Source organism: Onychostoma macrolepis, chromosome 09 (genome assembly GCF_012432095.1).
Source record: "Onychostoma macrolepis isolate SWU-2019 chromosome 09, ASM1243209v1, whole genome shotgun sequence".
Lineage (NCBI taxonomy): Eukaryota > Metazoa > Chordata > Actinopteri > Cypriniformes > Cyprinidae > Onychostoma > Onychostoma macrolepis.
In genome coordinates this window covers 20,031,929-20,057,973 of record NC_081163.1, presented here as the reverse complement: position 1 = coordinate 20,057,973, position 26,045 = coordinate 20,031,929, and the positions used below count along the sequence as shown (strand labels likewise).

The following is a 26,045-nucleotide window of genomic DNA, read 5'->3' as shown; positions in this document are numbered from 1 at the left end:
CGCTAGAGGTAGATCAAAGACAGCATCAAACTGGCAGTTGGTAGGTTTTTGAACAGTCAAACATAGGTTTGGTGAAATGAGAAACTGGGGGATAATTGGCATCTCCAGAGAACACAACCTACAACAAAGTCAGGGGCTGAAAAATAATAATATATATATATATATATATATATATATATATATAAAATGTCATATGTTTAAAAAAGTATAAATATTAAATGAAAAAAAAAGGATATTATGGGATGATTTTCCATTACAAAGACTTTAAAATGTCACGAGAAGAAACTGCGGTATTCTTTGCAGAACACACCATAGTATAAAACAGAAGTGTATAGAAGATGTTGCATGCAAAAACAGTCGGGAACATTAAACAGGTGAGGAAATGTGTGAAAACAAGGGTTCAAAAGTGATCATTGTTATAAGCTATGGAACTTTAATATTAAGCTTTTAACTACATTTCAAGGAAGCACTGTAGTTTGAGCCAAATATATCACCTCAAAAGCCAAAAATAGTGCATTAATTATGAGATCATGAAAGTGAATAATATGAGGAACACTGATTTGCTGAGCAATGTACAGATTATGTTAAAGCCTATCCGTTTCCAGTAAGCACAGGAAGTGATCTCACTCTCGATCTGGCCACGCAAGCTTTGAGGCACTAATGGGCCATGCTTATCTTCACTGAGGGTGTCTGTTGTTTGTCTAACAGTGTCTCACCTACAATACATAGCTGTGGGCACAAGAAAATGTGTGGTTGCATATGCTGCCTAAGGAACTGCAGAAAATTCACAGCATGCAGTTGATTCACAGAATTCCACAGATGCATTTGTACAGGAAACACTTGCATAGAACCAATTCTTTCTGGGGTAAAAGGTTGTGGTTAGTTGACCCAATGGTAGCACATGCTAAACGGAATATACCTACCCTCGTCCACGCATTCAGTTTGCAGACAGGGGCCGATGTGCTAATTATCCCCACGCCTGTGAGTGATTGCTGATGGAGGTGGTCTTTTTATGTAGGGATCAAGAGCTTTTCAGGGGCAATGATTGAGGAGCTGTTGGATGGTAAGGATGGTGAGGGTCATTTGTCTGCCGTCTTCTCGAGAGCCTATCAGCCCATGGAGACGAGAAGCAGTGCTAGGATGGACAGAGAGAGAAAAAGACAGAGAAAGATGAGTGTTTGGAATGCATCTTTATGCATGAGGCCTGTCGTCCCCCTTGGTCTCGATGGAGAGGCAGTTTAGCCACTCAAGGATTTGATTAACAGGCTGAGAGGAACCAGCCATTTTTCTCTAAGTGCACACACACGCATACAAACTCCGACTAACAGCCTGATGATATCTCTCACACCACCCTGAAAAAAACACGGCAGATTGGAAATCAATACTTCCTCATTGCAAATGGTACCTCAACGCTATTTGAGACTGCAGCACTCAGTATTCTGCAAATGTGAGAGTTACATAAACCAGGAGGGCATTTTATATGAATAATAAATATGGTATTTTGTGTATTCCTAACCAGCTATAAGTAGCCCTGCAGAATGTCAAGGTAAAAATAAAGAAACAGAGAGAGGAAGGCAGAGGAGGGCAATGAAGGATGTCTCTCATGTTTATTCAAGTGTTCTTGACGTGAGATGCGGTGCTGATGGTCCTGCACTCTTTCTATCCTCTTTTGGCCTTCTGGAAATTCCCTGCACTGACACTGTCCAGATGGAAATGCGTATACTGCAAATCCAAGACTGCTGTTAGCCTGGCTAATGTTCATAATGACAAATTCAAGCCACGTCACCTTGTTTGACATCACAGCACTAAAATGTACACAGCCCACTCTCATCACAGTTCTTTGTATCTAGATATCTTTCCATCAATAGGAAATTGTCATGTTTTCCACGCAGATGTTGTAGCAACACTACTGGCAAATCTGATTCGATGCATTTCCTCTAGAGGAATTTGGAGTCTTTTGTCTAGTGGAGATTGTGATTTCAGATTGGGTTTCAGAGTGGCAGGAAGCTCAGGTCTGAATCACACAACACCTGCTGTCAAGCTGCCAAACAAGAGTAGTGAGCTCATTGTTTGTTTTGGTGTTGGTGACATACAATGAATAAGGACAGGTCACAAGGACTATTCAAACACAAAGACCAACAACAGGTACTTTTCCACCAGGTATAAAATGCCTTCAGGGTATGTTTTGTGACCTTGAAACAACCTGAAGTAAAAATTTGTAAATGAATGAACATTGGCTGGGCTTGTTCATAATGAGCTGTTTGAATTAAAACTAAAGTGCAAAGGGACACAATTGGGTTTTTATTTATATAATTTTGATTAATATCAATAATCCTGTAGTAAAGATTAATCATGCTGTTTAATAAGCATACTTACCAGCTGAAGCATACTTGTTTTGCCCTTTGCAGATCTGTGGAAGCAGCATCTAAAACAACACATACACAATAGCAACATATAGACGTTTCGCAATACTGATATCTATAAATAAAATATTATGAATTTGGAACAATGTACTCCATGCTAAAACATATCATCTGTGTAGAAGATTTAATTATTGATATGATTCTCCACTAAAACCAGTTTTTCTGACTCAAAAGGAGCCTATACTCACTATTAGGGCAAACAGAATAATAATCAGTTTCTGTCTGCTTTCGTTCAGGCACATAAACAAAACTGTTGTAGACATTTCAGCATGGCCGCTGTAAGATATGCAGAAGTCTTAAGTCAAAAAGACATTAAAGCTGCTATCAGATATTTTAAATAAAACATGGAAAATATACATTTGAATAAGATACAGTTTAGAGTTTGAGAACCTATCATACCCAGTTTGCCTTTTTAAATGGGACTGAACTATATTGTTTGTGTATTGTGTCAGGACTAAAAAAAAAAAAATATTCAAGATTCAATGAGGGTAAAGTTACGGGAAAGAAAACTTAATTAGCACAATATAAAAACAATGGCAGTCAATAGAAAGTTTCCACCATGATAGAAAAATAAACATCTGTGTGCATGTGCTTATTTGCATATCGTCTCTCTCTCTGATGGCCACATGACCTGGCATCACTCCAGCCTCCAGTTTGACTGTACTTGCTCATTTCCAGTAACTCATTCTTTCTTGCTCTCTCACCCAGTTTGACCCTGTTCGCATTGACCTTTTAGAGCACAGCCAATGATTACCGTACAATTTGCATGATGTGGGCTGTTCCAGTGCAAAAAACAAAACAAGATCCTACACATATCTAGATACAATGTACACCACAAAATAAAAGGCATATCATTACATACATGGAACAATCATCATATTATGTACTTGAGATGTTTTATGCAAAAAATAAGGATATTATTAAAATAGTAAAGCAGTAAAACTGCATCTCTGTGATGCTATCTATTCGTGTAGAGGTCAAAGCAGGTGTATGGCACTTATGTTGAGAAGTGTGCAGGCAGGGTTGGTGTACATCACCCTCGCAGAGCCCTCCACCTAACTAACAGCTCTGCTCAGTAATTACATGGGGAGAAAATAAAAAGGGCAGATGCCCCCCTGGCACCGGGCACAGGACCGGTGTGTGTTCAACCTGGTGCTGTGGAAGAGCATACACGCCCGACTCTTTGCTCCAGCGAGCAGAGAAGCTTGACGCAAATACCCTAGAGAGCTGAGTTTGAGCACAGTTCAGAAAGCAGGACCGCCCCATCAAGCACAAACAGAGAATGTTTGCGGTTCCTCTCCTAGAAAGCGAGTTTTTAAGTGCGTGTTACCACTTCCTCTCCATCCGCTGCCAATTCAGTGGAGGAAACCAAGCCCTTGTTTACCGACGGGATTCTCCACTATCAGCCCCCCTTTCCTTCCCCATGCCCCGAAAGTCACTCGCTCCACATGGACAACTGCCAACATCCTCTCCATTCATCAATCCAATAGCCTGTACTGTTACAGTTACACTGGTTACAGCCCCTGGTGATGGTTGCTAAGCTGGTGCAAGCGCCATATTGTGTAAGCTTTATTTTAAGCCTTTTATTTTAGGCAGGCCAGACCCTCTGTAAATTGTGCCAGGTGCCATACTGTATACCTGATATAGCTCTGGCTAAGGATCTGCAGGCACTGCTGTCTCTCCTTGAGGCTGCTCTGAGCTGCTCTGCTGTGAGACCCACCTGTTCACTATCGCTGGCACATCAAACTCAAATCAAGCTGAATCCTATGGAAGCGGAGTAAAAACTAAAATGGGTAGCTATGCGATAGTTAACAAGAAAAATCAAATTATGAGATATAAAGTCATAATTGTGAAACATATTGTAAGAAATAATATTGCGACACATAAAGACAAGTCAGAGAATGCTGAGTCACAATTAGGAAATATACACTACCATTCAAAAACTGGGGTGAGCTTCTCTTTTCATTTTTCCCCTTTTTTAATTAAGACTTCAATTCAGCAAGGATGCATTAAATTTTAATTAAGCAACTGTTTTCAACATTGATAATCATGTTTATTGAGCACCAAATCAGCATACTAGAATGATTTCTAAAGGATCTTGTGACACTAAAGACTGCAGTAATTAAGAAATGAAGAAATAAATTAATATATATTTTAAAAGTAATTTTTTTTATTAGTAATTCAGGTTTAATAATATTTCACAATATTAAGTTTTACTGCATTCAAATAAACACAGCCTTGGTGAGCATAAAGGGCTAAAAAAAACTTTACTTTTGAAGTTTTGGACAGGCAGAAATGGGTTTCCATAGAATCCATATATTCTGTATTCATTAAATACTTACATTTACTACATCAATGTCTTGCAAAATAACTAGCTCAAATAATGTCAGGTGTTTAAATAAAAGTGTATCTTAAAAAGGTTACAAAACTGCCCAACTGCTTTTATAATTGTATTAAAATCTTGCTCATCTTGAAAAGTGTGGTATGTTTTTAAGCAGCAGAAACTTTGCTTCTCTTAATTTGGAGCTGCCCTACAAACACAATAACCTCCCCACCACGTCCACACTAAACTGCGCTTTCGTCCTGAAGGTTGTACAATGCGAGTCCTGCTGAGTGCTTTTGGGAAGGAGACAGAACAACCGTGCTGCTCTTAGTCCTTCCAGTTTGTTATGGCTCAGTTAAATAGGTCATGCGCTGAGGACCAGCGACCTTGGAGCATTTGTCCTGCTCATTGAGACATTCAGCCTTCTTTGTTTAATTTGCACAGAGACAGAGAGACCCACTTTCCACCATTTGCACCCAAGTCTTAATCATCTCATTATAATTTATACAAAAATGGCTGTAATATGCATTTTTGTAAGTGTTTTTTGGTGGTGTTACCGAGTTCTTTTAGCACCGTTTTCTCAAGGCACCTGGATGCTATGACAGCGCTCTCACCATCTGGTGCGAACGCACTGAAACAGGAGTGCAAAAATGACAGCGATTGTGAGGTGTTTGCAGTCAAGAACGTAAAAAGTCTGCCTTCTCCAAAGGGGAGGCTGAGCCAGTGTACAGCTATGTGGGTCGGCTGCTATTTTAATCTGTAATGTTGCAGGGAATACCTGGGGGAACAGCCCGGCTCTGTTGGAATGGGGGCTTGTCTGTGTGCAAGTGCCAGTTTGCGTGTGTACGCATAGGTATGGCGGGTTAGAGCGTGTAGATCGGAAAGGTTGTTTAAAGATTTTCTTTAGTATGAGAGATGCCTACTGGGCACCTCTCGTACCCTCTTAGGTTCAGTGGAGCAAGCGGCGTATATGTGTCTTTTAGGCATGGGCCACTGCACCAGGGTAAACCCTGCACAGACTAGCCAGCGTTGCGCTGGCACTCTCGCTCTTACGGTACCCTCCCCCCTCAGGCGATCCTCAGACAGGCCAGCAGCTCAATTCTACATTTTGAGTGCCTGTGACTCATCTCGTGAGCTACAATATTCAGGATGAGATCACCCACTTTGTCAAATGCAAAGTGCTAAATGCGCTCAACTGCTCTGTAGATTCCAGTAAAATGATGAGGTAATGCCTGAGATCCATCTCAGAGTTTCTACCTCGTCCTAGCAACGATGCTGTCATTGCATTCATGACCTTGTGATAATCAGCAAAGGGTTGGGGTATTTTGGCAAGGTGTTGCCGGAGCTCCCGTACGGGGCTCCCTGCAGTGCAGACAGGTGTGATGGCAGCAGGGGCACCTGCCGTTCAGCCATCCCACCCCGTCTGCGAGCCCGGTGGCTTCAAAAACCCCAACTCCTGGGCGAGCGTGCCAGTCCCGGAGAGGTGCGAATGCCCACATATTCCATGTGCACTTGGCAAAGGTCTCCCTCTCCGCAGTTTTTATTGTAGTCAGGAATTAATAGACTGCAAAGGCATTCATCAAGTCCCAGTTAGGTTTCCTTTTATGTCACTGTAGCAGTCTTGTCAGATGTTGGTAATTGGGTTCAAAGTGCCATCACAGTAAAAAGCTTTGTGGGAGTGAGTCAGAAGGGGCGGAACCTCGCCGTCTCAGGTGACCTCACTCTCGGCCCAGCTGCTCCAGAGTGCAGGGAGGAGGGAGGAGGTGGGGGATGAGGTCATTCTTTCGCTGGGAGTGTGTGGGCTGGATTTGCGTAGGTGTCTTTGTGTGCGTGTCTGCATGCATGAACGATAGACGCTGGAAGTGATAAGGCTGGAGATTTCTGAGCTTACTTTTTGTGACGCTAATAACCCCCCCCCCTCCAAAAAAGTACGAAAAAAAAAAAGAAATGCTAAACGAAAAGCTTAGTTTTTGATATCGGTCAGTAACATGTCCGATATCAATAAACAAAAGGAAAAATCTAGTTGGGAACACAAAGAAATGTGCTCTTTGTATTCATGTTGGTTTCATATTTTTGAAAAACTTTTAGTTTTATAGATTTAAAAAAAAAATCATGTGGTGTGGCCATCGAGTAAAAAGTGATATTTCATCACAGGATATTTTACAACCTGAACTTATTGTCTTAAATTATCTGACATTTTATTTCATATTTTAATTTGTTTATATTTAACATATTTGTGTTTAAAAAAAAATCTAAATGAATTTTTATACAAAAATGATAAAAAATGTCATACCATTTAAACCAATCAGTTTACAAAGTCCATTTTTAAAAATAAATAAATATAAAAACAAGAAAACTAGTTTCTACCACACTGAGGGATTTCATCCAGACATTGTTTTATCATGGCAAAAAAAATTCTCACCGGCCCCTGCTTGCGGTTTGTTGTTTCATTCTTCACAAAAAAGCTTTTATGCATCAGTTCACGATCAAATGCTCCCTCCCACCTCGCTCCATTTATGGCTGACTGGCAGAGTGGCAGGGCTTTGTGTCTGTTGTTAGAGAGATGAGCTGGGCTGATAGCCACGTGGAGAAAACAGGACAGTCTGTGAGGATTGAGACGTCACAACGCAGTGGCGGCTTGCCATTGCGTATTCAGAGCACGTGCTGGAGCGGTATCAGATCATAGGAGGTATCGGTGAAGCAGACATCTGATTCGAGGTGTCTATGATCGATGCCAGCGTTTTAGAAGCTACACGAGGCTATTGTTTCATTGTAAATTCTCCCGTACGTGTCAGTAATGAGACATCTAGATGGAAAGGACAATTTCGCTGCTAGCATGAAACAAAGTCGTTGTAGGCTCTCTGAGAGATTGCTTTTGCGATTTTTACTGCAGTCGTCAAAGCTCTAACTCTCCGCTCATGACAGACTACATCCTCATCACTCCAGCTTACATACTTCGGAAGCATCCAGCAAATAGCAATACTGTGATTTTCGTAAACATCCCCAGAGATGGGCTTTCAAAGTCAGGATTTATGTTTACCTTCCTGGTGCATGAAAGCGAGAGGAATAGAGACTAGAAAAGAGCAAAGGAGTTTGTTGTCCCATAAAATACCAGTTGTGCGAAGTCTGTGTAATTACCACACTGCAGGATAATTATAAAGAGGACAGATGCAGGGATGAAAAAGCCATTTACGTGCACTTAAGTGAGCGATGGCAATTAACTCGGATGCCTATCCCGGCACTGAGAAATTGGGCTGGAAATCCTTGCAGCCAGTTATCACACAAACCAGAAACGACCGGCCTTCTCCTATCTCTTGGAGGTGAGCCTTGCGAACAGGCTCGAGCAAGTTGTTTAATTTTTTTAAGCGGCTTTGCTAATCTGCATTCTTCATTTTGTTTTGGAGCCTTTCGTGCGTGAAAAATCCCCGTAGCACAAAGCCTGGTGGGGGCAGCTGCTGGGTTGGGAGGGGTCTTGAATTCCTGTTATCATAACTGCCTTTGTCCATCACCGCGGCCTGATCCAGGGGCTAAGTTGGAGATTGGACAGGTTACCATATCCATTCCCCTCAGGGTAGCGTGCCTGCACTAGTCCGCAACGACTCCAGCCAGAAAATTTGTTCGTGCCGATCTTTTTATGTGTGCTTATCGGCAGGATTGCAGCCAGAGGATGGAGGCCCAGCAGGGTTACGTAACTTCTCTCTGCTCCAGTCGTAGCATCTGCAGAAAGGCATGGACTCCTGCATCCCATCTATGCAATTTCCTTTTCCATTTCCTTTCAGCTGGCTGGCAGGCCGGGCCGTCGTGCGTGTTACTCGCATGGGACGGGAAGCTCAGATAGATGTAGTGTTTCCTCTCCACTAGGGCTCCTTGTCAATGCTGTGGCACTGTCCCTACAGCTCACATCCTGTGGTTTATTACAAAGAATCATCCAGGGTTATATATAGCATGAGGATACACTGACAACCAAGCATGGTGAAGCATGTGGGTTTAACATCTAGATGCACCTAAACAAAAATTCTTGGCCGAAAACGAAAATTCTGGACACACTGTCGAAACTAAAAAAACGGAAATGACTAAAATGAAGTAAATTGTTTGTAAAACAAAATTATAGTAAATAATCATAATATTAGCATATTTGAATGAATGAGAAATGGCAGCTGAAAATTCAGTTTTGCCATCACAGGAAACTAATGACATTTTAAAATATATTTATTTTTTACTGTATTTTTGATCATATCAATGTAACCTTAATGAGCATAAGAGACATCTTTCAAAAACATTAATAAATTTTACCGACCCCAAACGTTTGAACGGTAGTGTAGATGTAAATACTGACTCTTGGCTGATAGAAGCATACCAATAACCTACAATAATTGTACACAAATATATTCAACTTATGGGATTCCTTATCGTATATCCTTTCTAACATGTAAAAGATTGTTATTAAATGTTTAAGTCACAGTTTCTGATACCATTTTTGGTCAGAAAATTCATTTTACATTTATACAAGGGTTTTGCAATGCAGCCTGTTTTTGGCAGCCCTGCTATTTTTTTTTTTTTTTTTCTTTTTCTTACTTACCAAAGACATTTATCAGTCCATTTATCAGTCCCCACCACTGACTCTGTGGTCAATGAATAAGACTGGCCTCTTCACTTCTCCCCTGCTGTTCCTTGTCTAGATGTGAATTTCCCATGGTTTTATGCCACACTGCAGAGTTTAGAAAGCAGGGAAGCCTGACTGATAGTCCCCACAGTGGGATAGGCGTAATGAGAGCACCTGCTGCGTCCCTGGCTGATGCCTCGTCCTGCAGAGAGAGACAGACAACGTAACACAGTGAACCCAAGGTCCTTGCAATCTGAAGTCATGTGGACTATTGCTTTGCGATGACATAACTGAGAATGAGAGAACACAACCCTTTCACACCAGTGCCAGAGTCATCACTCCAGGGAAATTTTAATCTTCTCTCCATGTGGCTTCCCACTCGTAATGCACAGCACAGAAGTGCTGATGTGAGAGGTCGATTCGAAAGACAGATCTCTAACGTGAATCATTATACCACTCAAGTATGCTTAATGATTATAACAAACACATCGATCAAGATAAGAATATATGAATGCAATAAGAGCCTTAAATCCAAACAGCTTCCCTCAAGAAGTTTTATGTTTAATATGAGGTCAGTAGGAGCTCGTTTGCAGGGATTTGTGTGAAATATCATCAAGTTAATGGGCAGAATCATTTATAGTGCTTCAAATACGTTCCTGTGTTTGTCGCCACAACCAAGATAAGAGACTTTCTTGGTGAAATAAAGAGCTCTCTTTATGTCTCCTAGGGGTATAGACCTTTACCGGTGCCTGATAATGGGACTGCAGCTGAAATTGACTCCCTTGGAGAACTTGGCCTATTAGTCATGTCTGTTGCCTGTTACAGTATGGTATGTAACTGGAGATCTCTATACAATACCCAGAGGGCCATACATCTTATGAAACAAAACGCCCTCCAACTCAGCCCCCTCTTCCAACTCGCTCCTTGACGGCCAGCTCTCTTTTGTTTCCTCTTGTTCTCTTTTGTCTCCATGTGTTGTATCCCCCCACCCATGTGGCATTCTCTTTGCATTGAGTAATGAAGATTAGCCTTATGTCCGTCACAATAGAGCCCCCATCACTAGTATCCCTTACTTAGACTCCCCAATCTTATAACAAGCTGTTAACCCCATTTAAAAATGTCCCCTTTCAATCGGCTTGTGACGGGGAATAATCCAGCCTGAGCGATTTAATGAAAATCGCTGTATCCTGATTAGATTACCCCAGTGCCGCCAGCCAGTGGCCATTAGCCGACCCCGTACACAGATAAACAGCAGCCCCGCTCCGCAAATCCAGTTAAAGGAAGACGGAGAGAGGTTTTCTGAGGCTCAGCTCGCCTCTTACCAGCCTGCAGTCTTACTCCCTTTGTCAGTGGGATTATCCCCCATTTGGCACATCTATGGTGAGGACTCATTCACGTCCTCCTGTACCCTCTCTATACCCATTATTGCGCTTGTCTCATTGCTCTGTCATTCTGCTGAGCGTGATCATCTACGGCATATCTGTTAGCAAGATTTCTGTGATTTGTAAAGAGCATGCATTCATTATGGTAAATCTTAGATGCACTGATATTGAAATTGTGATGAAGATAAGATGTTTATTATTCTGTTATTTATGCTCAATAATTTCCAAATATTTAAATCTATACTAGAAGAATTTTTTTTTTTTTTTTTTTTTATACATGTGAATGATTATATCTCCCAACAGATTGTATGTGAATATGTTTATATGGATGAAAAAAAAAAATTCTATGCATAGTATAATTTGAATTAGAAATAGCTCTGCTGTCTAACGTGCAGTACAAAGGGAAAGTGCTCTTAAAGGAATAATTCAGCCCAGAATGAAAATTTTGTCATCATTTACTCACCCTCATGTCGTTCCAAACCTGTATATGTTTCTTTCTTATGGTGAACGCAAAAGAAGATATTTTGAAGGACCAAACAGTTGTTGCTCCCCATTGACTTCCATAGTAAAGAAATACTATGGAAGTCAATGGGGAACAGCAACTGTTTGATTACAAGCATTCTTCAAAACATCTTTTTATGTTTAACATAATAAGTCATACAGGTTTGGAATGAACTATCCATTTGGTGAACTATCCATTTAAAGGGTTAAATATTTGCCATATTGCTAAAACTTAAACATAAAAATCTAAAAACAAAAGAATATCCAATATTGGCAAAAAAAAAAAAAAAGAAGACTTTTGCCTAGTATAGAATATATTACTTTCAAGATCAAAGATAGTAATGTAAATTTTACTAATATTTCCGACAACCATAGCAAGACATTTTTGTTCTAACTAAACATATTTTTATACATTATTATTATAAATTTATTTAAAAAACAACCAAAAAGGAAGGACAAATAACCAGATCACAACATACACTCAGGTTATAGTTAAACATGAATCCATAATCTTTAAAATACCAAGCTTGTTTAACCAAATCGTACTTTGTCATCTCACAGACTTCACATTGTGACACACAGCACAACAGCAACTTCATCTGTGCGCCTCTCCCTCCTACAGATTCATCAGGTGTTCTTCACTGAGTTCACAAAGAGTTAATAGTGACTTTGTTCATTTGGGAACACGATCAAGGTTGCATTATGCCCTCTACAATCCTGTGCTGATGAAGTTATTGAGAGACGCCATAGTGCCTTTTCTGTTCCTTCACAGCTTCTTTGTCCCTTTTGTGACCTCTGTTACTGAAGTCTCACAATACTTTAAAAGCAAAAGCGGTGTTTGTGTACACAGAAATAGCTCTCAGCAGCCCCATACAAGCACACCCAAAGGCTGATTGGCACCCAAGCCGCCTCTTCCATCTTTAAATGGAGGTATTCATTAGCTGCAGCTGCACCATGTCAGACTTAAAGTCTCCTTGTGCGGCTGGATGCAGATGGAGAAGTCGGCAGACACTGTCTTTTCACTGTCAATCCTAAATTATTGAAAGTGTCCTATCAAGTAAAAGCTTTGATGGGACGAGGCACCGAAGTCTGGCATGCATGGATCTAGCCTAAAAGGATTGCAAAACAACTAAAGAAGAACAAGTAGACAACAATAGTCAAATTATTGGCTGATCTATTATTGGCCTGGCCTAGAATGCAGTATCATATGCAATATATTAGTTAGCTGGTGTTCAAAGAGAGTTTTCAATGGACAAGACTTGAATATATAACTATAAACATACAAGTCAATGCTAGCTTGCTGATCTTTGGTGCCAAGTGTGTCATAATTCTCACCACTTTGCTTGTAGTAGCATCCATCTGTGAAGTAATCCTGCCTCTAAGGGAACAGTGCACAGATAATGTTTGGTTGTTATCTTGCATGATTAGCATTGCTCTTTGTTTCGCATTACATGCATGCTCATTCAGCGAATTGTGGAGAAATGGGCCATGTGTCTGTAGAGAATAGGCTCAGTGATATTGCCAGTTGTTTTGATGGAGTGGACAGGAACGGGTGCGTATTTCCTGTTTCTGACCTCACAAGTGTTCTTGTCATAATAAAGCTGTCTCCGTTATGTCATGAACCTGATCAGGGCCCTAATGTTCCGCCAGGAGCTGTCAACTGGGATAAATTCATCCACAACTAAAGCTAATGAATGCTTTTTATCCCTGCACTCCCCCACTAGACAACGAATCTGCCAAATATTTTTATTAGCTTGTATTTTCTCACCAAAGATGGTTAGCTGACTGCAGCGACAATTCATGATGACTAAAACCTTGCTATTCAGTCCAAAGAAATGTAACTAAATATTTGGCCAGCAGATATGTTCACAAGTTTCTGACACAGAGTCCAAGTACAGTTTCAAGTGTTTTGTCTCAAGTCCAAGTTGATTCTCAACTGCAAGCATTACCACCTTGGGATTTTGGAGGTGGAGAAAATGATAAAATAAGATGTTTTTTTCTGATCGATCTAAAGTTACAAAAGGACTTATGTTACAAAAAATAAATTCTGAACTTTTGAACTTTCTGTTCATCACTCTGAAGGATCATGTGACACTGAAAAATGGAGTAATGGCTGCTGAAAATTGAGCTTTGCCATGAGAGGAAAAATTACATTTTAAAATGTAGTAAAATAGAAAATGTGTATTTTAAATTGTAAATAATATTGTACAATATCACTGTTGTACTATAGCGAGCATAAGAGACAGCATTAAAAATATCTAACCAAATCCAAACTTTTGAATGCTAGTGTATATATAGCACACATTATAGCATTCATAAAAGAAAAAAAAAGAACAATCTGTAAATAAATAAGTAAATAACCCACCTGGTAATTTTTTCATGGTATAAATTATGCTTTTTTTTATTTTGTCTAAAATCCAGATCATTATGATTTTTATATATATATATATATATATATGTATGTTTACTCATAAGTCCTTGTTGCACATGTTACAAGTACTTACTATCATAACAACAATAAATTATGCATAATTGCATGCAAGTAACCCTAAAATAAACCCTAACCCTAACCATTTACTAAGTACATGTAGTTAATTAATATTATTCAGAACTTAAATGCATAATTACACTGTAACAAGGATACCTTAAAATAAACTGTAACCAGGAAAGCATTTAAGATTAATTAACTTGTATCAAAATATACACGTGTGTGTGTGTGTGTGTGTGTGTGTGTGTTATGTATGTATGTATATGTATGTGATTTGTGTTGTGTACGAGTCACTAATTTAAAGTTTAAGTCGAATCTCGAAATAAATTTTTTGGTAACTTGTGTCTGAGTTGCCATTTCTGGTGTCCAGTTACTTGGACATTCTACACTTCAGTGCTTCACCAGACTCTGGTCTCACTGTTCTGGCCCTCACTTGATAATGGAAACAGGAAAATGTGTCTCTCTGATACAGGCAGTGCTCACAATAACGTCCCAAACCAGTGTCCTGCTGTCTTTTCAAATTTCAAAACCCAACAATGTGGCTGCTATGGAAACAGCTGCCAAGCCTGTTGTGCTCATCTCTGGCCGAGTTCCTGTCTGTCTGTTTCCTCTCATTTCCCAGAGGAGCTGGTCTGTGTTTACCAGCCAAAGAGAGACACAGGAGCAGGAACAGCACTGGAGAGGCCCTCTCTCACATAAGGTGCAGCTGCAAAAGCAAGAAGGAAGACTAGGAAGGAAAATGGAGGGCAGGGAAAGGATGAGGATTTCAAAACAAATTTGCAAATCGCATTACACGGTCAACATGTAATTAGCTTTGTGTGCGAGTGTAAATATTGACACACAGTAATGAGTACATGGAGTTTACACTAATCTGAAACCCAAAGCCAAGCTTAGCCTTTCTAGAGTATGACCATTATGCTCAGCGACATTATCCTTACATTGTATTTGCATGGTGCTTTTTATGGTTTTCGAGAAGAGGGACGATGCAAGCACTTCGAAGCAATCTTACGACAAGTATCTGATTTCTCAGTGGAGTCACGTAATATTGTTTCTGAACAGATGTGAACATGCTGAGACGAGGGGGAGAAAATGACTCAACAGGAGCGGCGAACAGAAGCCACATCAGGAAAACGGCTCCAGACATTACCTTCATCAATATATAATAATCCAAGATTGGAAACATGATAGATATGAGCTAGGCAGATGAACAGAGCATTAAGTAGCACAGATACCACATGTTTTGTTCTGGGTCAAAGAACTGTAATGAGAGGTAAAACGATAATCTCGATACACACGGTTCCAGATGACAGTATTAGTACAAACGTGTTTGACTTATTAAAATATGACTTTGTCCTGGCTGCTCCTGTCAAATTTGTTGTGTGTAAAATAATGGCGGATACAAAATATTCTGGGCACTGGGACTGGGCCAGTGATTCAATTACTCTAAGTACACATTTGAGCAAGGTCAAGTCCGGTACACAGATATTCAAGACATAATGATTTAAACTGCAGCCAACGTCTTCGTATTAGGCGATAGCAGTCATTACATAACCGAGCACTCAGACACACACTCGTTCACAGGTTTGGCAGGCAGACAGGCCACTAGACATAAAGAAAAAATTGTGCATCTGTCTACAACAGAGAACCCAGCAGCGAATGCATATACACTCTTTAAATAAGTGGGAGATGTCTTTAAAGGTCAGTCAAAATGTATAAATGGGGCAAGTGAGCATGTGTTATTAAATGTTCAGTATTAACAAGTACAGATTATTATTATTATATATAAATTATTATTATTTATTTTTTTTAAACAATTGATATGACATGATGCACTGATATATGTTCTGACAACATCTGCTAGTAATCGGTGACAGATGCCTTATGTCTGGAAGCAACATAATCCCAGAAAATGTAATGCACGTTTAAGCATTTGTTCAGTAAATATGTACACAGCATAGTTTATGTGCATGTCCTCTCACAAAATACACAAGATATCTACCTCAAGTCAGGGTATATGAGTATTTATATCTTGGTGGTTCCATCCAGAATTTTTATAAACATTCGTGGATGGAGACCCGGCTTCTGAAGCTAGGTTTTACTTGGCATAACTACAGCATTGAAATGTTCTCTGTAAGATATAATTTCCAATTAGGATGTATGATTTGAGATGCCGTAATGAAGAACTACACTGCTGTTATATAAAAAGCACTTGTTTGTAATCAAGTTGAGTTGTTTCTAAAAGCACGACCCTGTATAGTGCAGAGGTGGTTTTGAACAACTTGATGACAAGCCTGTGAAGATGCATTTGCAGCATAAGCCTGCCGAATCTGGCGTTTTGTTTGTGCAGAAAGGCTCCCTGACAAGCCATGCAACTTAAATTTGCAGATGTACACGAGGGATTTAAATATAATCTGGTTCCCAGGCAACCACAACAATAATGAAACCTATATGTAAATGCAGGACACAAAACCAAGTCAATTTCTCCAGAGAAATTCTTCCGCTAAAGAGCTGCTCAGTAAATCTGGCCCTAAAAACGTTCAGGCAGTCGGGTTGCCAGAGCCTCAGGCTTATTTGCAGTGGCCCATTCGTCACTGAATGTCCAGTTTTGCCAACTCGCTAATAGGACAGCATCTTCAGTGAGTAATTGGCCCTTTTTTTTCCGAATTTTAGTGTAGCTCTGAAGACGCACATTTTAATTTCGCCATGGCAAGAGCTGCATTATTTTCTCTTGGGGCTTTGGTGTCTCTTTTGGCAGAGGCAGGATATTAGAGATCTCTAAAATGGATAATTCTTAACATGTTACCAGCGTTCCCCTGATAACAGATAGTCAGCTCCAACGCACATAACCCATCTCAGCCTACTCTTCAGCTATGAAGCAGAAGCAGAGAAATCAGTGGCAGGTGGTCATTAGCACGTCACTGAAGAATGACAAATGGTTTAGCCATGGTGTTCAAGCATCACACTTTTCACTAAAATTACACAATTTTCAAGATCGTTCTCTGCTGCTCAAACACACGGATAAGCTGAAAGCATCTGATCTTAAATACATAAATACACTCTCAAACTGCATGCTGACCGGCACGACATTCTTAGCCTTCTATAAGTAAAACATTTTCCTTGTATCCTCCAACTTACATCTTTCTCCTCAGCAAACAAATGCTGCACATCGGAAGACAGGGACCCTGACTTGACAAACGACCTGCGATGAGCCTCCATCCACTGCAACAGTGGCCAAGGGCCAAGGGAAACGGGATTAAATTATCCACCCAAATTAAAAGAGCATATCTGTCTTGTCCCCGCTAACAGCTGTTAGCATTTATCTCCCACATGTGTCCATGCCATTCATTCATTTTATAATCTGTGTTTATCAGACTGACTAGGCCGAAGTGGGGCAGAGGGGACCAAGGAGTGGCGCCCGGGCGCTAATTGCCTCTTCGTGCTTGAGAACGTCTGTGTGTGCATGTGTGTGTTCAGAGGAGCCCACCGTATTGGCAAAAAAGGGGGAGGTGGAAGTGTAAGAGGGGGTAGGGAGGGATGACACAGGTGCAGAAACAGAGAAAAAGAAGGGCTATTACACAGCGGGAGAGTCTGCAAAAAGTCACTCCATCACAGACCGCTGATTAAAATTTCATTGGAGGGGGCCAAGGGGCGAGTCTGCTGTAGGTAGTAGTAAAACAGTAGAAGTGGATGGAGGCCAGTGGAAATAGTTGGATTTCCTTTATTTGTGTAGGGTTATGGGTCAATGACATGTAAGTGTCCGCAATAAAACACTGGGGGAAAAAAATTGTTTCTTAGAAATGTACTGTTTGTATTCATATGGTTGTCTTTTCAAGAAAAGTTTCAGTTTAATTTTTTCGAAGAAAGCCATGTTGACAAAGTAAAAATGTAAAAGTGAAAACATATTTTGCTTATACTTGGATTACATGTGCATGTACAAATTGCAATTATTTTACAATAATTCAGGGATTTGTTTTTTTTTCATTATTATCCATTTTACAAACTGGGTAACAGTGCCTCATAAAAAGTCACATTTAAAATAAAAAAATAACACTCATAATAAAAGAGGTCTATTCATAATTCATTACATGAATGAATTGTATTTTTAAATTAATAGATAGGATACAAAAAACAGGGTTACTTCATCGACCCATATCCCAATGTTTTCTGTTCTTGTACTTATTGGTGAGTAGCACATGAATGCATTTCCGCAGGCATCGGGCGCTGTTGCTAGACACACGGATTGTTTGTTGTCCAAATGTTGCAGTTTAGTGAGAGTGACGGGTTGTGGGAAGGCTAGGGCTACAATTTCAGATGCAATCGTGTCTCGGTAGACGCCTAACAAGTTGCTGACATCTCTTTTGTAAAAGTGAGGTTGCCGTGGAAGCGGCCGTTTATTGACTGCGCTGGCTTTGATGGGGAGAATCACGAGCGAGATCAAAAGGAGGTGCGGTAGCCGCTCAGGATCGTACCACACTGATGTTTACTTTTCACATAAGAGCTCTTCTATTGGTTATTAACTGCTCTTTTTCATGCTTTTGTTGGGCCTTTTGTTAGGAGGTCTGCTTGTAAGAGATTGTAGTTCATTGGTTTTATGGCCACTTATCAATTGGCCATCCGCAACACGCACACGCACACCGAGGTCTGCAGTAAATCACAAACTCTGCACAGCCCCATGCTGTAACTGTATTGTCTAAATGTCAGGAGTCCCAGAGCGGGGGTGCAGGGGGATGGGACGATGACAGTAGATGAAGTGAAGAGATTCAAGCTTCACTCCAGTGTGTGTGTGTTTGACAGCTGTTTTCTTCCACACTCACTTCCCCCTCCCTGGACCCCTGTCAGCCTCCCCACCATTACTCACCCCAACACTCCAACACCAGGACAGCAGTGACAGCTCCCCTCCCTGAGCTCAGCCAGCGAGGTGCAGGAACCAAACAGAGAGAGCAGTTGAAAAGGCGAGCGAGATCCGTGAAATCCTATCCATGACGGTGAGGGCCTCAGATGACTCTGATGTCCACCCTGCTGTGATGATGGTTTATATGTCATCAGGACAGATAGGATATGCCTCCGACTGCAGATTTGCAGGCGGCTCGGTATCTCTCTTGGTGCATGGATAGACGGATCCTGGAGGGAGGTCCTTATGGGCTATAGAGTTTCGAAACACTTCTTGAGGTTGATGGCGGGTGCGTGTCACTTGGCACAAGTCATCTCCGAGGGTTCCCGGGTAATTGTTGTGTCATTACGGAGGTAATCGTGCAGGAGCCATGGCGGATCCCTAAAAAACTACTTGAAATAATATAGATAAATGAATGTGGTGTGCAAACAGGCCAAAAGCCCTTCAATACATGAAGGACGCATATTCAGTCTTACAAGGGGATGTTATGGTCGTAAAAGAGCTAATGGCCATGGTGGAATCACAGCACCCTGGGAAATTGTTATGAACGCTGCAGGGTATGGAATGATGGCATATTATAGACAGATTTCATCGCCAGATCACTGACAATGCCTGTGCTGTACTGAACAAAACATTGCCAGAGCTTAAGACAGGTTTTGCAGGTAGGAACAACTGGCCTGTTCATATTTTTGCATGACATACAATCTCTAACATACATCAAAGAACCGTTTTCTTGGGTTCCTTTTGACCATGTATGGTTCTTGTGCTGACTAGGGTTACAAAAAAGTTACTAATGTTACATTATATGTCATTCTGGTCAGCATATTGGTGGAAAACGAAGAAAACTGGAGCTCTCTTGGGTTCTTTGAAGCATCAGTATGTGGATAGAACTAGCCTATGTTGGTTTGTTGCTGTTAGCTTGGCCAGCATATTTGCTGGTTTTAAAGGGACACTTTTCAGTTGGTCAGCCTAGAAGACCAACTAGTGCAGGCTGGGAACATGCTTGCTGGTTTAAAATGTTTTTTTTTGTTTTTTTCCAGCAGGGATGAAAAATAAAAAGGTTCTTCTATTGCATTAGACTCTAAAAAACATTTTTTTTGGAATGCTTTGCAGTAGCTCTTCCTACGGTCCTAAAAAATGTTAAATAAATATATAAATACAGCACTTTTAACTCAAGTGTTGTTCTTAGTCACTACATCTTACACACATACAAGCACACAGACGCACACATACACACTTAGGCTTCCCATCAGCAAATTAACTGAATAAAGAGCCTCTCTTTGCTGGGTCGTTTGAGTGGCTAATTAGTCATCAGCGCATGCTGTGTAGGGAGAGAGAGAGAGAGAGAGACACAGTGAGAAAGAGAGAGAGAGAGAGGAGCGCAGGAGAGATCGGTTTTGCATCAAGAGGTAGAACTTCAAACGACATCTGATGAAAGCCAAAATGCTTAATTAAAATCTATTTGTATGAGCGAAAAATCATCATAATTTCAACCCCAAAAATAGAGAGGGTGTGAAAAAAAAATCTGTTTTGTTAGATGCGGGTGGAGATATAAACACATTAGTTTAGATAATGTGCCGACTTTATTATCCAAGCAGGGAGCGGAGACAGCGAGAGGAACTGACTCTGAGATTGGCGATAATTTCCCCTTTGTGCCTAACTTGGACTGTATCCACATTTGCTAATAACAGTTTTGCGATTCTCCCCCTCACCTCTCTCTGCCCGCTCTTTGTCTGACATTGCCTCTTAGCGCTGCCTGTGAACCCCCTGGCACTGCATTTATAATAGATGGAGCTCAGTGCGTACAATATAAGCAGGGTTTGAAGGGGCTTTCTACACTAGCAGCCAGTCCAGAAGAGTTGATTCACCTCATCTACATTTCCTTTTCTGTTTTTTTATTTTTTTTATGTTGTTGCACAGATGCGTGTGAAAATATAGTGTGCTTATGCCAAGTTCTTTCAACCCTCTGTCATCTCTCAACGGCATGTTGCTTTAAGCTGCATGACATAGAGAATTTATGCTCTGTGCTTATCAATGCAGGTTGGGTACGTCCTCAGAGCATCTATTATAGTAATAAGGCCTACAAAATGCACAAGAATGGAATAATTCCAGAGGAGCATGATCTCTCTCGGTTGCTAAAATTCCTGCTCGCTAAAACATGGCTAAAAAAGCTTCAGTGTATGGATAATTCATGCACTTTTCAGGTAGTGCTCAGAATCATAAATGAACGCAGAGCTCACAGGGAGAGCTTGCAGTGGTAAATTGTAGCTGCTGCAGTGGACTGCATTTCAGTTATTTTAGTCTTTGTTGAAGGCTCTGCTATATTGCATAACATGAGTCAAATTGTAGCTATGGTATTAGTGCTGTTCTTTTGGTGTCACCAATGAGGTCAGAGAAAGTGCACAGGAACCATTTGGCTTCAGGTTAATTGAATGGTCAATATTTCACTGCAGCAGTAGCTGGGATTGCATTGCATTAGAATTCATCTGATACTGTTTCTAACACTTCTGCATTAGGTTTTAAACAGTAACCTCTTAAAAAAAAAAAAAAAAAAGCCCTATATGCATAGGGATTTTAAAACTTTTTGATGCCAAGGACCCCAAATATGATTCTATTGAGAGGGATTCCCTAAAATATAAAACGAATAGGTTATATATTATATGTCATGTAGATTTGTTTTTCTGACTGTTAATTCTCTTCTAATATAAGCAAATGTGCTAAAATTGTTAAACATTTCATTAATTTCTTGAATTTACATGAAGAAACCCCCTAGTGGCCCCAAGACCCCAGTTTGAAAACCTCATACAAATGCATATTTCAATTCAGTAAAATAGAATAAAAAGTGCAGCTTATCAGCAGACAACAGATGCTAGGCAAAATCTTCTTTTTGGACGAGGTATAGGAGATGACAGAATAAGTTAAGATAGGGGCATGTGCAGCGACTGTAATTTACAGCCGACATGAAGTAAAGAGTTGGAAGGTTTACTCTACTGCTGTTTGACTGCTAAAGTGCTTTTACCGCAACACAGTGAACAGAAGTCTCTAATATCCAAACTGGCCACTGTGACTGGGGAACAATAATGTTAAACCACTGAAAAAGAAACTGCTGAGTGAGCAGTCAGTGAGCCATGATAGCGGCGTCTTTCTCTTCCGTCCTCCCTCTGTCTGCCAAAGTATTCAGAAGAAAAACCAGGGTGAGGGGAAAGGTATCTTAAGTAATAAGACGGTCATTTCTCGCTCAATAAGCACCGTACGAAATGCGCTATGCTACATGGATAAATACTGTTCCCTCAACCGCAGCAAGGGAAATAATTCCACGGATGTTCAGTTTCTCTCCAAAAAAATCTTGCCCCCCAGCTGTACTCAAAAATGTTTCTGTCCAAAAGTCTCTATGTAGCAGATTTAGTCGTTTACACCTTCCATGGTGCGACCAACTGAACCAATCCCAACTGGAAATGTGTTGATGTGCCACGTGTTTCATTGTAGCACGTTCAGCTGTAACCAACAGTGTTTTTTCAGACGATTAGCATTCCCTCTATAAACATCACTGGACTTAAAGAGTATTCTGAACCTTACCGTCTCATGTTTATGCATTTCTGTTTTTCCTGCAGACATGTCTGGAACTGGAGAGGTACCTACAGACGGAGCCCAAAAGGCTTTCAGAACTCTTCGACGAGGAGCTCGACTGCCTCCTAACGCCAGCCTTCATGAAGGGAGACAGCGACGAGGACCTGATGGACCCCCTGCTTCCCAGTTTATCCGATGAGCCCAGCCCACCACCTCTGCTCGTATCCCTTCCTAAAAACCTTCATGCCCCAGCCAACACCAAGAATACCGAGGCAGGGCTGAAAGAAGCCAGCGGAGGGGTTAATCCCGCCCAGCTAAACGCAGTCACGTCCCTCACGCCACCTTCTTCGCCGGAGTTGGGACGCCATCTTGTCAAGCCTACGCAGACTCTTACCGCCACAGCCGATGGCACGCTCACACTGAAATTGGTGGCCAAGAAAGTCGGTCTTGGGGCGGCAAAGCTGGTGGCGACACATTCGCTACCCTCGCCACCAAATCGCGGTGCACAGAGCGACGGAGAGGGAGGACTGGGAACGGTAGGCGGAGGGGACATTCCGGAGAACAAAAAGAGGGTCCATCGTTGCCAGTTTAATGGCTGTAGGAAGGTTTACACAAAAAGCTCCCACCTAAAGGCACACCAGAGGACACATACAGGTGATTAACTGCATCAGTTTTTTTTAGCATTTAGCATCACATGTAGCATTTTTAGCTTTCCTGGAGAAAGGTTTCTAGTATACCAAGTCTAACTCTGCGTGTAATGAGATGAAGTTTCAGAGTTTGGAAAATCTTCTTTGCCAAGCCTCTGATACTACAGAAGGGTCACGAGATCTTGTGAAGCTAACTCGATTTTTGAAGCACAACCCCACAGCAAGATAGCTGGTTTTCTCTCTCCTGCACCTTAATCTCAGACTAAAATGAACCCAGCCACACCATTCAAAACCTGCCAGTGCAGTCAGTAATTGCAAGATGATTGATAGACCGACTGAGCTAAATCTCGTTTCCCAGCTAATTCGGGCTTGCACGCTCCAGTGCCGTCGTTTCTGCCCTCTCGCTGAACCTGAGAGCGTGTTGCACTCTGCCGTGGCCCCGAAACCTACTGTGACAGTGGCCTCAATGTGGCGTATCTGGCCCCTGTGGCCAGCTGTTGACTCGGCAGGTTCCTGTGAGCGCTGGTGATGCTAATCGCTTTTGGGCTGATTCTAGCGTATAGACGGCACTTTCGCTTTTGAAAATGAGGGGAAATAGGCAATAGCAAGAAAAAAAGGGGAAAATAAAAACCTGAAGAGACATTTTGCCTTGCTGGCTCATCACATTATGTGTTTATCAGAAGACAGATTTATTCTTTTAATTGGCTTAATCCTTTTTTTTCGGTTATCATTTCCGTAGATTACTAAAACAGGGAGATTAAATTACAACAGGATTTAAGGGAAGCCTACATATTTTTGTTTAGGAGCACTCCTGACCCTGAAAATTGAATTAGAATGTTTCTAAATTCTTTAGAAATAAGACATGCATAACTTTTTTCCAAACTGAATATTTTAAGATAACTTGAGAGGTGGTACTAAACAAAAGCAGACCTGACTGATACCCTTAACATCCGAACATCTATAGGACTCTTAACAAATAAGTAGTTCACGAACAGACAAATATGAAAATGTGTATATCTGTTATTAGAACACCTCTTGTTTTATTGGAGATATCTATACACTGCAATTAACAAATCCTAATAAGGTGAAGGCTTTTCTCATGAATATTAATTATGTTATATAATGTTAGAGACAGATGTTGTTAAGCACACATTAATCAGCTGGAGAAAAAACAAATCCAACAAAGCTCATGACTAGATTTGACTGGACGCTGCCAAAAGTTTACTTAAGAACACACTGCATGTCCAAAAGTTTTAAAATTTCACATTAAAATGGATTGTGTTCAAAAACATCTAGACAGGGAGAAACGGATGGAGCAGAATGCTGAAATCTTGACATGTATGAAATCTTTTTAGAACTATTTTTAACTTGATGCTGTCTTTACAAAAAAAAAAAAAAAGAATCCACAACCCTAATGCCAAAGAATGCTGAAAAAAAATACAGCCACGCTTTCGCGGATAGAAAACAAAAGCACACTGAAGCATGTAAGGTTAGCTGCATCAGGGAGTTTTATTCTGATTGTTTTAATATACAAATACATTTGATCAGGTGTCAGAAGTCGCTCAAGTAATTTTTCACATTCGCACTTGATCATTTATGCTCATGAATGTGTAGAGCAGCTGTGGAGCCTAATGACATGGTCCTACTTTGCTTCGTCAACAATGTTTGCTGAAGTTAATAGCACATCCCTGAATGGGATTCAGAGGGTAAAAGTGGGTTAGAATTAGAGAGCTCATTTTGAAATGCAACATGAGCCACTGGAGAAGACGAAATAAATGGATGATAATTGGGCAGTACCTCTGAAATCTAAACTTCGGAGACCATAATAGCTTTCTGCCACTCTGTCCAGAGGAAATGTAATTAACTGCACCGTACACACCTAGGACACTGGTGCGAGGGAAGGAGCTTGCTGTTTTGGAGGGGGTTCGTTGCTAGGAGACTATATCAAAAGACTGTAATAGGTTGATTATTTGCAGCTGTAGATACCAATTGAAGCGCCAATGTGCCAAATCAATCCCACCTTTCCCCTACCCTCTCTGTGTACAGTTGGGGTTGCCAGGCAACTACATCATGCATATCTAAAGCGAGCAATAATTGGTTGGTATTGCGGAGTGTCCATAGGTTGCATACCGACTGGATGGCTCTTTCTCTCTCTCTCTTCTCTCCTTTAACACTCTCTCTACCTCTTTCGGCTGGTTGCTAGGCGACTCCATCATGCATCCATGACTCTCCAAGTTATAATTGGCCTGTGTTATGGTTGCCTTGGTTGCAGGTCCAAGCCTGCCTCGCTGCTGTCAGACGGCAAGAGAGGGAAGGAAATAAAGAGGGGGAGGAAGGGGGCTACGGCATAAGGAGGGAGCCAGTGTGAGGGGGTCTTTGGCCAATTATTGTGAGTGTAGTGCGAAACGTTTGCCGTCTCACACCTGCGGCCCCGCCACTCTTCAAATGACACAGAGATGCTCTTCCTGCGCACTTGTAGCAGTCACAGACACGAGGGGAGATGTGGCGATATTTTCTCCAACTGATTTTATAAATTGAAGGAGCTCAAGGACAGGCAAACATAATAAAATAAACCTCAAGGCACTTTGACCTGCTGTTTGTCTGTGCGCGTCTTGCCTGGCAGAGAAAGATGAGAGATGTCAAAGAAGGCCTGCTGCTTGTTTGCAGTATTCCCAGAGGTGAACCAGTGGAAAAAAGGCCAAGTACATTGTATTATATTTAAAAATCATCCTCTCTTTGTCATCGAAAGTCAAGAAATATGTCTATGGGGGATGGAAAGAGGAACCGGTCAGACATCTTACTTGGAGTCGTTTTCCTAGTCGCCGCTGCCATGTCATTCTTTACTTTGTGTTGCATCATAAGAGACTTCCAGGACCGACCGAGCGATGTAGTGGTAAACCCGACGTTATGTCATCCTTTACCTCATCTTGCATCATAAAGCTAAAAAACGAGATGGGATAAATAGATGAACAGACTTTGATTTCATTACAGCAATATGTATGCTCATATCAACTGCATACATTTTTGGGATATGAAATATTGCGAAAGCAAATACCTTCCACTTTCTCCACATCTTATTGGATCATATTTTCCTCACAAAAAAAGGAAAAGGAGAAAGGAAAATAACAGCCTGTAATCATTTCCATTCCTCTCTATGATTTTCTCCGTCAGTATCCAGAGTCAGTCGTGGAGGTCCAGGCACTTCCTTGCTGAAAGACTA

General features: G+C 41.0%; 1 protein-coding gene across 1 annotated transcript in view; it reads left to right on the top strand.

Annotated features, from left to right (window-relative positions):
* klf7b (Kruppel like factor 7b) overlaps window positions 1-26,045 on the top strand; it is a 43,919-nt gene that overhangs the window by 6,025 nt on the left and 11,849 nt on the right. Inside the window, exon 2 of the mRNA XM_058786372.1 lies at window positions 22,223-22,832. Within this exon, the coding sequence (XP_058642355.1) occupies window positions 22,223-22,832 (610 nt within the window). The remainder of the gene's footprint in view (window positions 1-22,222; window positions 22,833-26,045) is intronic.